Source organism: Camelus dromedarius, chromosome 31, assembly GCF_036321535.1.
Source record: "Camelus dromedarius isolate mCamDro1 chromosome 31, mCamDro1.pat, whole genome shotgun sequence".
NCBI lineage: Eukaryota > Metazoa > Chordata > Mammalia > Artiodactyla > Camelidae > Camelus > Camelus dromedarius.
In genome coordinates this window covers 9,014,574-9,029,599 of record NC_087466.1, presented here as the reverse complement: position 1 = coordinate 9,029,599, position 15,026 = coordinate 9,014,574, and the positions used below count along the sequence as shown (strand labels likewise).

The 15,026-nt window shown below is 36.0% G+C and overlaps 1 protein-coding gene across 1 annotated transcript in view; it reads left to right on the top strand.

Moving 5' to 3' along the window:
* Nucleotides 1-15,026, top strand: part of LOC116151591 (ankyrin repeat domain-containing protein 26-like) — a 50,461-nt gene that overhangs the window by 18,918 nt on the left and 16,517 nt on the right. The window contains exons 13-21 of the mRNA XM_064480950.1: nucleotides 900-993; nucleotides 3,432-3,460; nucleotides 3,646-3,718; nucleotides 7,099-7,172; nucleotides 7,665-7,806; nucleotides 9,951-10,161; nucleotides 11,365-11,545; nucleotides 12,393-12,527; nucleotides 13,975-14,487. Coding sequence (XP_064337020.1) covers nucleotides 900-993; nucleotides 3,432-3,460; nucleotides 3,646-3,718; nucleotides 7,099-7,172; nucleotides 7,665-7,806; nucleotides 9,951-10,161; nucleotides 11,365-11,545; nucleotides 12,393-12,527; nucleotides 13,975-14,487 — 1,452 coding nt within the window. The remainder of the gene's footprint in view (nucleotides 1-899; nucleotides 994-3,431; nucleotides 3,461-3,645; nucleotides 3,719-7,098; nucleotides 7,173-7,664; nucleotides 7,807-9,950; nucleotides 10,162-11,364; nucleotides 11,546-12,392; nucleotides 12,528-13,974; nucleotides 14,488-15,026) is intronic.

Here is a 15,026-nt window from a genome sequence, read left to right as displayed (position 1 = left end):
TTTTATAATTGTGTATAGAGAAGAGAATGTGCATAATAAGGGCCTGGCACATGCAGATGGTCACTAAACAGTGTTCTTATTCTTCCCTTAGTAAAGTAAAGCTTATGGTACTTTTTTGAAGAGCTGCGTAACTACATTTAAAATTTCTCTGCTGTTAATTTAAACGTAAATGTTTTTCTTTCTACTTTGGTACTTTATTCCACTATTTTTCCTATCAATAAAAGTTTTATCAAATAATTGTTAGATTCTGCTAAGCCTTTGTTTACTGAAATGTAGCAGTTTCTACGGTGATCTGTTAATAGTCAACATGACAGAATCCAAGGCTTCTTTTCATGCCAAGTATGTTACTTTAATATTAAAAACAATATCTGTCCTAAGAAACATTTTAAATTTATAGCACATATACTTATTAAAGAATATATTTAAATATGTGTATTTTTAATTTTATTTTTTATTGAAGTGTAGTCAGTTTATAATGTTAGTTTCAAGTGTACTGCAAAGCAATTCAGTTATACATATAAAAATATGTATTTTTTTAAATGTCCTCTTCTTTTGTCGAGGAATGCAAAATGGAATTAGGTGTTTTGAAGTTAATTCTTTGTTGAAATCTGCACATAGGTCAGTATTTTGTCTATGAAAATATTTGCTCTGGCTTTCCATGCTCAGTTTACAGAGTCAAAAGCCAAGTAAAGATAAAAGATAGACTTGATCTAGAGAGTATATATGAAATTTTCTATTTAAATGTTTGGGTTTCCAGGATATGCTTATTTTGTTTTTAAGTCTAATTGCTTTTAAAGTAGGAAATTAAAAAATAATAATAAGATAGGAAACACAGGTATTTTGTTAGAAAGGGATCAGGAAATCTTTATGCAACTCATTATTAATATTAATTTTTACAGAGTACCTCTGAGATTCAACTACCAAAGCATGTTGGCCATTTATCTGGAGCTGCAGGTCTACGAGACAAAAATTCATTAAATGGACAAACAGAAAGTAAGCACTGTATTTTATAAAAAACTCATTTGACAGAATGTTGATTTAAAATATGGATTTGGATCTATTCTCTCAGCCAAGGAAAATCACCTGTTGAACGTATAGGGAGAAAAAAGAGGAGGAAAGGAAGTAAATTGTGTATCTTATTAGGTGTCAGCAACAGATTAAACTAGAATGCTGTTTAAGAAGCTCAGTTGTTAGCTTTCTTTCAAGATGCTCTGTGACCTGAGGACAGTCAGGAAATCAGGAGGAGGGAAGGAGGGAGCGAAGAATGAGAGAGGTAGAGAGGAGGGGAGTAAATGAAGGAAAAGTGGGGGAGGGGTCCCTGGCAGGAGGTGGTAATGAATGTAGAATAGTTCTTTAGAAGAAGGAAGAGGAGTGTTTGAAATGAGATGGGTGTGAAGTGAGCTGCTTCCAGCACCAAAGCTTGTCCGGGAAGCACAGCAGAATGTTCCACTCCCCCATCCCCCTGACCCTTAGGAAGGCAGCGAGGACTGCGGTACCTGATCACGCAGAGCTGGGTGTGCCTGCCGTGGGTGAGCACAGGCGTGTGTGGTCAGCTGTCAATGTCTGGACCTTCGTGTTATGCAGCATGTTGCTGCCTTATAGGATGGTGTCTCATAGGCCAACAGAAGAGAGTGGGAAAGAGGAAGAGGGCAGGGTGCGTTCCGGGGAGGTCAGGGGAGCTGGAGCCCGGTAAAGAGTCCACTGGAAAGTCTGCCACTCCTGTTGCAGCTTTTGGGGAAGTGTTACAGTGAGACACGTGCGGCTGGATTTCAGAAGGATCAGTTAAGTCCGAGTGCTGTAGAAGCAGACTCGGTATAGACCGGAGTTTCTCACATTTTACTCAGTCACCTGGGGACCCAGTGAAAAGTGCACATTCTGAGCAGTGGGTCTGCGTTTCTAATAAGTTCTCAGGTGATGCCCTTGTTCCTGGTCTTTAGATCACGCTCGGAGGGTAGACTTGTGTTTAGGGGAATCTGGAAGAAGAGCCACTGGGGAGTTAAAGACACAACAGCATCAAGGAAAAGCATGATTTTGTTTTTCTTTCTGAGCACATTCATAGCCAGAGCGAGGCAAAGAGTTGAAGTAGAAATTAGAGACGTAAGCTACTGCCGCTAAGCAGAGAGGGAAAAGAAGTGGTGGGCATCATCCGTCCAAAGAATAGAGAAGGGGAAGAATTAAGACCACAGATCTAGAGGTACCTTTGAAGAGGAAAGTGAAAGGAAGGAAGGAGGGAAAAAAGGCCGCAGGTAGGTGATTTTGCAATTGAGGGGAAACTTGAGAGAACTCCTTTTCAATGGCATCAGTATATTTTGCACTGAAGCCAGGTTAGATCACTGCCACTCCAGAGAATACTGGAATCAGGAGGGGGCCTAGAATTGGGATAAACCACAGCCACTCCTCCTTTCAGGCTTCAAAGATACATGTTGTATTGGTATTCGTTATTCAAGTGAGATTAATTTGAATATGAAGCATTGGCTGTGTTGTTGGTTTTTTTTTTTTAATGATAACCTAATTTTTTGATAAGATACTTGTTTCACAAAAGTCCTTTTAAACATTAGCCTGATTTACCAAACCAATTTTGGAAATAAAAGAAATTAATAGGCTTCATTCCATAAATGCTAAAGTTGTTATTTTCAGTGAATACTACACAGGTTTTGAAATATAAAAGACTTTTAATGTCTAATAATTCTGTGGCAATGAAATTTTTTTTTTGATCACCAGATTTCAATATTGAAAACTCAGTATACATTCTTTCTTGCATGAGTGGATCAAGAAACTTTGACGGCTAGAGGATCCAAGAAATGTAGGCAGACCAGTAGCCCATGTGGGTGTGGGAAAAAATGAATATTTTTATGAACGATTATTCTACAAGTGTGTATCCAAGCTGATCAGTTCATAACACTTTCTGTGACGAGAAGTGAATTGCACATTCAAATGAACTGCCATCACAACTGTGGACTTCCTAAATCACAGGACGAATTGAAGAGCATGATAGATACTTGTAGTCTAATGGTGTCAGTCGCATGGAAGATGTGCTGTTGCGTTTTACCGTCAGCTTTCACATCTGTCTTCTTGGAGCCGTGACTTGCTCCTCTGATTAAAGATCGCTTTTCTCCTCCTCAGGCAGCATGTTCACCCTTGTATATGTGCACGTTTCTAGTTTGTAAAGTCATTTGAAACATAATCGTACTTTTGAAATCTTAACTGCATGTTTTGTTAAATCTGTATTCCTGCTCTTTATTCAGTATCTATAATGGACTCATATTTCTGCCTTGTTGCTGTCCTAACTGCCCCTGAAAAACAAAACACCAAAACCTAACGTGTTCATTTCCAAAGCAAGCATGAGGATTGCACTCAGTACTAACTGCATGACTGGATAGTTGGCTTTCATATTTACTTGTAATTGATTATGTGTCCCTTTTCGCTTTTAGAGTCTACTGAAAAATATCCTCACCTGAAGGTAAAAACTTTCATACTTTTATCTTGAATTTTTTTTTTTAATGAGGGTACTGGGAATTTAGCCTAGGACCTCATGCACTGCTAAGCAGTCACTCTGCCACTGAGCTAGGCCCTCCCCCCTTGAATTATTACTACAGATTGTATCAAATGTACATTATTAATCGGTTTGTTTCAAAAACCATTCAGCCTGCAGTTGGAGTGAAAGATTCTGTTCCTAAGAAAGCAGGAGCAATGAAGAATTTACAAAGATTCAAATCAGGTAAATTTTGCAATACAAATTTAAGTCTGAAATGAAGTACAGTCTTCTTATCCCTAATTCCTTTTATTTTTTCAAATGTAATTGAAAGATGACATAAGTAAGGCAGATGTTATGATCAGTATCCATGTTTGAAAAATATATATAAGCATAAGAAATAGATTTTTAAAATGTCAACTTTGACTCGGATGTTTCTGTTGATGTTGGGAGACACTAAAGTGCTCAGTTTGGAGTCCCTATACTTCTCAGGGATTCTGAAAGATTGATTATTAGGTTCTAAGATTTTTCCAGAGTTTTAAAATGCTTAATTGAATTCTGACCTTTACGTAGGGTAAAGCTTCACTTGCTAACATGTCAGTCATATTTCACTTCAATTATTTCATCTAGTGCTATCACATTGATGATATTTATTTATTTCTGTATTTATTTATTAATGGAGGTCCTAGGGATTGAACCCAGAACCTGTGCATGCTAAGCATGTGCTCTACCACTGAGCTATTTCCCTAGCCCAAAGATCTTAAGCCAACTGGATGTTTTGATTAGGAGAGTGTGTGTGTGTGTGTGTGTGTGTGTGTGTGGTGTCTTTGATTATTAAAAATGATGGAAGTTATTAGTCCTACCTTAGTATTTGGTAGACATGATCTTTTAAAACAATAATCCTAAAAGTTTTGGGGTTTAGGATATTTTTTATACTATTAAAAATTATTGAGAATTCTGAAGAACTTTTAAGTGGGTTGTATCTATTGATGTTTAGTATATTAGAAAATAAAACTGAAAGATTTAAAAAACAAGCACACAGAAACATTCCATTAGCCATTAGAGCTATGATGTTATCACATGTCATGTATCTGGAAACCTCCACTGCACACTTAACGGAGAATGAGAATGAAAATAGCATTCAGTATTATTGTGAAATTAGTTTTGACCTCCTGGACTCCCTAGATGGAGGGAACCTGGGGCTTCAGGGCTTCTCAGATGGCACTTGAGAACTGCTGTTTTAAACAGGGTTCATGGATGTGAAATGATAAAGGGGCCCTTGTGATGAAGTGGGCTTTAAAGTTCACGTCTACATTTCTTGCCTTTTTTTCTGTAACTCGTCTCTAAAAGTTTAAATCTGACAACTTAATTCTTTTAAGAAAAGGAAAACATTTTTGTTACATATTTCCTGTCTCGTGGCACCCTGTACTCTTTGGATCTAGTTTGTACCTAGACTTACCCTATTTTTATATGGAAAAAATTAGTCACTCAAGGCTATCCTTTCTTATATAAGTTTATGAGGTTTATCCAAGGCTTAAGGTAAGAATTCTGAAGATATTGGTACATGAGGAAAGACTGTCTCATTGTAATTTAAGTAATACCATTCAGTAAAAGTTTTCTTAAAGCCCATGTCTCTAGGACACAATACTGTTATGCATATTTAAACATCTGGTAAATGGCTGGTTAGACATACATTTTGTTAATGAAAAAATTCATATGTTGAAGAAATATAATTATTCATAAAGCTCTTACGGAATATAGACTGTTTTATGGAGAGTGATGAGTGAATCCAAATAAGTAATACTAGGAAATTAAAAGTAGGAAAAAGAGAGACAGTGGTTCCCTATGTGAACAGCAGCGACATGTAAAGTACAACCAGCTGGGAAGGAGTAGTGTGTTTGGGGGGAGAGGAGGACGTGGGCCTGCTGCTCTGGGAAGAGAACCCAATAGATAAAGACCGGATGAATATTGGAGCCGTGTGTCTGTCAGAAAATGCAGCGCTCCGTGGCCTGTGTGAATCACAGCTGCCAGAGAACAGAAGCAGCAAAAAAGGTAATAAAGCAGCATAGAGAGCTAGCCATAGTCTACCTGTGCGTGGCTTCACCATCCTCCGACTTTGCAGAGATCATTTGGCAGGATCTTCTCTGTGTTTACTCCTTTTATGCAACCTGCAACGGGACAATACCTTTTGGCATGACATTTACATTCATCCTCTGACCAAAGCAGCATGTTAAATAGCAAAGAGAATTAGGAGAAAGTAAGTTCATTTAGACTAGTATTTAGCACACTCCTGAGAGTGGGTAGGAGAGTGATGTCTAGTTGGGAAACCTAAGTGGACATCCAAAGATTCCCTTCTGAAAATACGGTTTCTTAGCTTTATCTTTATCTAGCTCTGAATTTATAAGTATTAGTTATAGCTATATTCAGTGGAACTGAAAAAGCACCTCTGCAACTAAATATCAAAATATTTCTAGTATATTCTCTGCCTTTCTGTATTTTAGAAGTAGCTTTCCCAGCGGTAGTGGCAGACATTGGGAATTTGCTACACAGGACCTCCTTCTTAACTGTGTCCACATAGTATATCACCTTGTTTTATTATTTTTAATGGATTGATAGGTTGAAAAGGATGTTGGTTTTTAAGGAGTGGTTTATCACTTAAAAATAATATATGGAATATCAATTCTAATTCTTCTAGGATACCTAGTCTGTTGATTAACCACATCTAATATGTGTTCTACTTTATATACCAATTAATTTAGTGCCTTAATCAGTGATATAATCAGAGCTGTAGTAATAAATCATACAGTATTTTTTCTGCTCCTGTAGTTTTATCTTTTGTATCCTTACCTGTAGAATTAATGTCATATTTACAAAAAATTCTGTTATCTCCTATAGTAGTCACTACAAGCTATAAACTCAAAGTTTTTCTAATAAATACTGTTTATACAAAGATACTTTTAAGAGTTCGTCCTCGGCAGCAGAGGAGCAAAGAGGACAGACATGTAAAGAAATAGTTTACAGTTCAGCTGGTGAAGACACACTAGAAAAATCTGTGAAGTACCAAGGTAACTCCAAGGAAAGAGATCCCTGTGTCTCTGCAGAAAGCTGTAATCAAGGACTTCACAGAGCAGGCTGAGTCTTCAAAGAGGAAAAGGAACTTGTCAGAACAATAGAGGGAAACTTTTCAGATAAAGGAAAGATAAAAGCATAAAAAGTAACAGTAATTTTGGAAACCATGAATAACATTGCTCTTGAAGCTTGGTATGTTGTTAAAAAGGTACTGTTAGGAGGTAGAGAATAGAGTCTGTCGTGACTTTGTATATTTCTACTGTATTTTTAAATTTCGTTTTATTTCTCTGTTTTGTTCGTGTCTGGTGAATCAATTTGTGAGTGAAACTTTGAGATGTTTGTATGCCTTTAATCTGGTAACATCTAGTATTTCCCAAATAGTTTGTTGAAGTTTTAAATAATCAGAAGTATTTCTTAAAGAAGTAAATATCCAGCTAAAGATTAAGCTTAATTTAAACTGTCAATTGATGAAATGTGTTTTATGTTTTTATAAAGGTGATGCCTTTTATCTAGCTGTTCTAAGTAGTGAAATTTAACTAAGCATATTCATTTTTCAGCAGACCCAGACTTCCAAAGGGCATCTGAGGAAGAGCAAGAAAGACTTGATGGAAGTGAAAATAACCTCTCACAGGTATGTGAAAATGTAAATTTAAATTTCTTGTTTAATACTGTTTTCTGTGCCTTAATAACACAGTTCAAAAGAAATTGCCTTTCAAACTAGACCTTTAGAGTCAATAAATAATTATTTAATATCTAGTTTTTAATAGCATTTTATCTAGTTACAAAACTTAAAGTATTGTTAGGATCTATAATAATTTATAGTTAAATTTTATCCTTGGAATTGAGGCAAAAAACCTTCCTGAATATTGTTTTCCTGTAGTAAAAAAAAAAAATTATAAAAGATAGAGTGGAAAAACAGAAAGTCCTCCTTTGTTGTAGAAACATTTACTTAAAAATCATTTAGAAACACTACTGATAAAGTTAGCCTTTTGACAGAAATCAGGTCTTTCGAGAAGTGTCTGTTTTTGCTCTCACAAAAAGATGGATATCTATCACCTCTGTACACTGAGCGTATTTTATAACTATGTTGGAGACACTGTGAAATAGCATTATTTATTTGTAGGTCAAAGAGCACATGAATTCTGTGGATGGCCTCGATGACTTAACTCTGTCACCGGGGACAGCTTCCGAGGATTGCGAGTCGCTTTTCCCTAATTATAAGAACACCCTGAGGCTAATCGAACGACTTGGCCCGGAGAGTAAAGGTAGGACCCCTGTGTGACTACACAGCCTTTTTAAGTGTCTCGCGGTAACGTGTGCACACCTAGTACTGCCCCAGGGAGCACGGCTACGTTACAGTCCACTGCGCCTCAGAAACCCTCTCTGTGTTAAAGCAGAAGCAGACGTGTTGTGCGCTGCCAGCCAGGGGCTGTGAGCGTTCCCTCTCCCTGTGCTTTCTGTTGACTCTGCTGCTCCTACGCCTTCACCCAAGGTCAGGGTATCACTACTTCCCTCCTAGAACGCTGAAATCACCTCAGGACTTTCTTCTCCGCCGTTCCGCCTCCTGGGACCTTGGTCTACACCACAACCGTGATTACTAGACAGTTTAAAATTCAGGTCTTTGTTACCTCCTTGCCTAAAATCCAGCTCCTGCCACTCGTAGCTCCATGGTTAAAGGCCACAGTCCTCTGGCTTCATCTTGTTTCCTTTTATTACCCTTCTTTCCACATGAATTTTAGAATCAGCTTGTCAATGTAAAAAAAAAAAAGTCTGCTAGTGTCCTGGAAATGAGATGTAGATTATGTTGAATCTGTAGATTAATTTGGGGAGAATTGACTTCTTAACAATATGGAATTTTTAAACCCAAAGTTTATTTCTCCATTTATATAGGTCTTCCTTGATTTTCTCGGTAATATTTTAGAGTTTTTAGTGTCTGGGTCTTTCCGTCTTTTATGAGTTTACCTGTATTTCTTATTTTTCAGTGAGGTTATAAGTAGTATATTTTTATTTATTTGTTTTAAAATAATATATTTTAAATTTTAGTTTCTGATGATAGAAATACAGTTGATTTCTGAATACTGACTCTGTGCCCTCCAACCTGGCTGAACCCATTTGTTAGTTCTAGTAGTGTTTTTATGGATTCTCTCAGATTTTCTACATAACCAAATGTTGTCAAGCTTTTTCTTCTTTAAACTACTGTGTTACTAAGGATAGTTCACATTTAAGACTTTCAGCCAATAAATACATTCTCTGTCACAGCTAAGCAGCTCTGTCACCGTTGCAACAAGAGTAGCCATAGACAATACACAAGTTAATGGACGTGGCTGTATTTCAGTAAGTTTATTTACCAAAGCAAGCAACCCAGCCCACAGGTTGGAGTTAGCTGACTCGCACCATATAATCATATTCCCCGCTGATTAGCAGACACTTTTACCTCTTCATTTCCCACGCAGATGCCTTTTGGTTCTTTATTCTGCCTGATTGCACTGGCTCCAGTACAGTGCTGAATAGAAGGAGTAAGAGAAGCCACTCCTGTCCGGTTCCTCAACTTCTGGGAAAAGCGTTCCGTTTTTCACCGTCGCGTATGGTGTCAGCTGTAGGCTTAGCACGGATCTTTGTCATAGTGAAGACGGTCCCTTGGTTCCTAGTTTGCTGGAAGTTTTTATCAGGAATAGATGTTGAGGTTTGGCAAGTGCCTTTTTTATCCACTGACACGATCATATGGTTTATTTTTTAGTTTGTTAATAGGATGAATAACATTGATTTTTACGTGTTAAAACAGCCCTGCATTCTTGGGATACACCCGACTTGGTCACGATGAATTATTCTGTATTGTTGGATTTAATTCGCTAATGTTTTGTTTAGAATTTTCACCTCCATTTTCATGACATTAGTTTTCTTTCTTGTAATACCTTTGTCTGGTTTTGGATTCAGGGTAATGTCAGTTTTATAGAATGAGGACATATTTTTTCCTCTTCGTTTTTTGAGGAGCATTTGTGTAGAATTGGTATTAAATTTCCCTAAAATATTTGGTAGAATTCACCAGTGTAACCATTGGGACTGGAATTTTCTTTGTCGTAAGGTCTTTAAATAGGACTTTTGTTTTGGTTTTTAAGATATAGGGCTTTTTAGCTTATTTGTTCTTTCTTAATTGAGCTTTTGTAATTCCTCTCTTTCAAGGAATTTTACCCACTTCATCTGAATTGTCAAATTTACTTGCATAATGTTCATAATATTATTTTGTCATTCTTTTAATATCTGCAGAGCTTAGAAGAATGTCTTCCACGTTATAGATGCTCAATATCCATTTGTTCAATGTATGGATGAATGAATGTGAAAATGCACAGTCCTTTAGACACAAAAATTATTCATATATTTTGTTTCTATTTTTGTTTTCCTCCTAATGCAGATTCTGATAGGTTATTGAAAATTCAGGATCCAGTTGATTCATTCAGATCAGTAGAACTTAAAGAATCTGACTCTACACAACTTAGAGGAAAACTTAAAGAAATGGAAAACAAGGTGAACTGGCTACACACAGAGCTGCTGAAAACAAGAGAAGCAAAATCACAGTTAAAACTTCAAAATGTGGAGTGGGAACGAGAGCTCCGCCACATGAGGTACTGAATTTCTTGGTTTTAAAGAAATATTTGAACTCTTTATATTTACTTTAATACTGTAGGTATATAGGAGAAGTCATAATTGCTAACTTACCTTTTGGGATTTTACAGGGGAGGAAATTTCATTAATATTGTGGAATATGAGACTCTTGGAAATAACACAGCAATATATATATATATATATATATATATATATATATATATATATATATGTATGTATCTCCTCATTCTATATTTCTTTAAAAAAAATCTTTGATCCTTATCTCTCAATTGTCCTCCAGAAAGTTTATATTACTTTACATTCCCACTTGCAGAATTATGAAATGACCATTTTTCTCAAGGCAGAAACTTTAAAAAAAATTTATGCAGTTTGATTCTTAACATATGAATGGATGGACTAAAAAGTAAAGTGGAAAGTGATTACTGGTTAGTTTATTCAGCATCTCTCTCATACAGAGATGATTAGTTCAAAGGTCTATGCTGAAAGCATGGATTACTCTTTACTTTTTAATTACTTACTATGGATCCTGCCTTGTACCAAAAGGGATTTAAAAATGATTAACTAAATAAATAATATTCAACAAGGTAAGTTCAAAGTGTTGCAAAAGAAGAAACAAAATGTAGGGCATCAGGGAGTAGACTCCCCAGCCTCTCCTTGGATTATGCTAATTAGCGGGTCTGTGTTCTGGAAAAGATGCCTGCGGATGTTTCCTTCTGCTGGATATCATGTAGGAGTCCCTGTAATACTTCATGAAGTTGAAATTTTATCTCTCATGAACTTATAAACTTGTTTCTAAATAGCAACTTCTCTTTTAACTAGTAACTAAATCCTCTGTCCCAGTGAAGGAGTAATTTATGACTATGTGGGGAAAAAAGGGTAATTTTCAATTCAAACCTTACTGAATAATTGCAAAATTTCTTTCCTACACTATTGACCAGAGTTACTCTTGACTGAAATTCAGTAGCATTATGTCTTTTCATTGCTACTTTTCAAATGTGTGTGTGTGTGTGTGTGTGTGTGTATGTATCTTTATGAAGAGATTGAAGTGAGGAATTTAAAATGTGAGACTTAGAATTGAAAAAAAAATTGAGAACATAGAAATTCCATTAGGGTAATAAATCAGCATGTGAAGAACCAGATCATAAAATGAACTTTTTATTTTCTAACAAAATAAATTTTAAGGTAAGCATATTTCACTGCAGATTCACATTAGAACAAGAAACAAAGAAGAAAAATGCTTATACATTATATGAAAAATCTAAGGATGATTTAAAAAGAAAAGAGAAACAAGACAATGAGCAAGTTTACGTGAAACAACAGCTTGAAAGCACTGCCCGAGCACTCGAATGCAAACCGAAGAGCGTAAGGAATAAACCAAATCAGGTAAATTAGTCTTAATGTGAAAGTTTCATATCTCTAACACTGTTTCATCAATATTATTTATAATATTCTTTTGAATTAATCTATATTTTCATTTAAAACAAATAAGTTATCTCATCCTAAATATGAACTATGACATTTAGAGCTTAATTTACTAATTTCTTGGTGTTCTTGGCATCTAATAGATGCTCTGTGTCTTTTCTGAATGAAGGAATGGAAGTTAAATGGAGCTTAATCATTAACATAAGGATTGACTGTTTTGGTCCATTCAACAAAGTAACAAGTCTAATTCAAATCCATGTGTTAATTTTGGCTTTTTGAAGTTAAAATCCAGGCTAAATCACCTTGAGACTATGATGGAACTGGTTAAATGCCTTATAAAGAAATTTTCTTTCACTGGGATTTCAAAATTTGTAGATACTGACAGACATATGCAGAATAGATAAACAAGATTATACTGTATAGCACAGGGAAATATATGCAAGATCTTGTGGTAGCTCACAACAAAAAACAGTCACAATGAATCTATATATGTTCATGTACAACTGAAAAATTGTGCTCTACACTGGAATTTGACACAACATGGTAAAATGACTATAACTCAATTTAAAAAGTGTTTTAAAAAGTTTTTCTTTCATGGTACTACATCCCTTGTGTTTTTGCCCTGTGATAAATTTAGCTATCATGTATATTAGAATTTGAGTTATTTATGTGCATTAAAGGTCCCTGTGCTTAAAAAGGCTACTTTTTGACAGGTTTAAAAATTTTTTTTGAACGATTCCCCTTCTAAGCTTTTTTTTGACTTTTTTTCATGGTATAAAACCCAAAACCTAATGTAATATGTCTCCAGGTTTTAGAAGAGCGAAATGACGCTCAGAGACAACTTTCTCAAGAGCAGAATGCCAGAGTAATACAAGATGAAATCCTGGCCCATCATCTTTCCCAACAAAAGGAGGCAGAAAAGGCTAAGAAAATGAATGCTGAGGTATTTTCTTTAGTCATTTTCAAACGTGTGTGTATGAATTTGTATACTTACATAGTTTAAAAACCAATACTGTAGGTACACAAAGTATAGAGGGTTTTAAAAGCCTATATATGTAAATATATTTTCTGGAGGTTTCATTTCCGGTCTATTGGATAAAGCAATATTTTGAATTCAAGTCCACTTGCCGGCAACAGTGATGTAGTGACATTCACAATGGCCTCATCCAAGGAGAGGCTGTTAATATTGTCCATAGGAATTGATGAACTTTCCATTATCTCAAAACTGTTGCTACTAACGGCAGGCATTCCAGTTTCTGGCGGTGATCTCACTCCTTTGATAGATGATTGGAGAGGTTACTTTATCATTTCCAGTGATGGTAAGGAGGGAAAAGTATAGCCAGCTCAGAAACCGTAGTTTGGGTGTCATTCTCCTACGTGTGATAAAAAGTAACGCTCTGCTCCATGTGGTATCCGATTTCAGTACAAGGAGCTTTCGAATATAGTGATAGATACGCCGTAACCTATACTTAATGATAATTTATTTATATCAGTATTTTATTTTTAATAAAACAGTTCACTGTATTTCCCTGCTATTTCACATCCATTACTGTTATAAACACCATGAAGAAGAAATAAAAATTATTGCAGAAGCAAATAGTCTTCTGGTTTTCTAAGAAAAGCTCTGTAAATTTGACCTTCTTTACCTTTAGTGTATTCACCATTAGGGAAATAGAAGGCTTCTCTTGTGTTCATGTATTTATCCTAGAGAAGTAGCTTTGGTTTGGTGTAAGAGTCAGAGAGTCAGAAGCCCTGGGGGAAACCCTGCAGCTTGCTTGTGTTTTTAACCCTTTATTCCAGAATTGTCACAGCTAACTGAGTTAACTGATGTTTGTAGACATGCTTAGTACAGTGCTTAGATTTATCACTTATCGGTAGATGTAATTCTTATAACTCGCTCTAAAAATGTTAGAAAGGGAGAATATTTATGGAATATCCTCAGGAAAGAATTTTTTAGGAAATCTAACCTGTCCCAATTTATACAGAGCTAAGGCTCTTACTTTGGGGGTAGCTGTAAAGGTTAGATGTCAGATCTAATTTTTAAGTGTAGTCAGATTTATTCATTTTCTATTTTAAGCCTTTTGGGTTTGTTGTATTTCAGAGAAAGAAAGGCCTTTCCGATTCTGAGCTTCTTAAACATCCTTTTGTGGTTTCTTTTTTACTTTCATGGATTCACTGTCTTTAATTAAACTTTTGAACTTTGGGGCATTTCTGGTTGTTTAAAGTTTGAGATTTGTATCCACCTTAAGTTTTTCCAGTTGGATACCCAGTTACTGCAAACTTTTTGTTGTATAAACTTAGAGATTAGTCTTTCACTTCAAAGGAAATTATGATATGTCAGTTCATTGCGTACAGTTCAAAGAGTAAGAGATGAGGGGTTTCACTTACAGGACACAATGGATTTTGAGCTGTCTGACCCAAAAGATAGCAGCGAGGTGCTTCCTCAGCAACTTCCTGAAGCTGAACGTCAATTCCGTGGCCCAGAAATTGAGCTCCATCCCAGGAGAGATGCTCTTAGACCAACGACGTTGGTATTAGAATGTGTGCATAGAGACCGAGGCCAAGCCCAGCGTTCAAACAAGGAAACTGAACCCTTGTCTCAGAGCAAACAAGGGGAATTCAGCAAATACATTGGAAAGCAGGCATTCTTGAAGGAGACAATATGTAAACTACAAAGTGAAAACACGTTGCTTCGACAGCGACTGGAAGTTGCTCAAAATGAAGCCGGAAGTGAAAAGACAATACTTAATACCCCACAGCTGTTTCTGGATCACATGGGAAAACTTGAAGCCATGAGCAGACGAGTTCTGATGCTGGAGGAAGGAAACAAGGAGTTAATCGATGAATGCAGATGTTTAAAGCACAGACTGTGTCAGTATGAAACTGACAGAGCAGAAATGGAAGTAAGTACCCAGAAAGGGAACCAATTTTCAGACTTCCTCAAAGAAAATTCAAAGTAGTATCTGATGAAAGCTAAACGTTGAAACTAGTTGAATATATGAAATGTGCGGGCTATAAATATATACACTGTAAAACAGCCTAAAGGCATTTCTTGTATCCAGCAAACAAAAATTAGACCTGGGAGGTGCTTTACTTTGAGTAAAGATGCCGTGTCACCTGAAATTCTAAGAGATTAAGCTATAAGTTGTTGACAGATACAGGCAGGTCTTAGTAATTTATACTGCCCAAATCATTTTAATCTTTCTGTCACATTTTAGTATCGTGAAGCAGATAAATGAAATGGTCAGACCTAAAATGAGTATTTTGAAATTAAGATTCAGTTGTGTGAACAAAAAAGTAAACAAAAAAAAAAAAGAGAGAGAGAGAGAAAAGATTCAACTGTGTGGATTACCTTGACAGTTAAATCCAGATTTCCCAGATGAACTGATGTGTAAATGCTGTATCTTGCAGTACTTTTCCTTCAGTAGCTTTTCATACATTT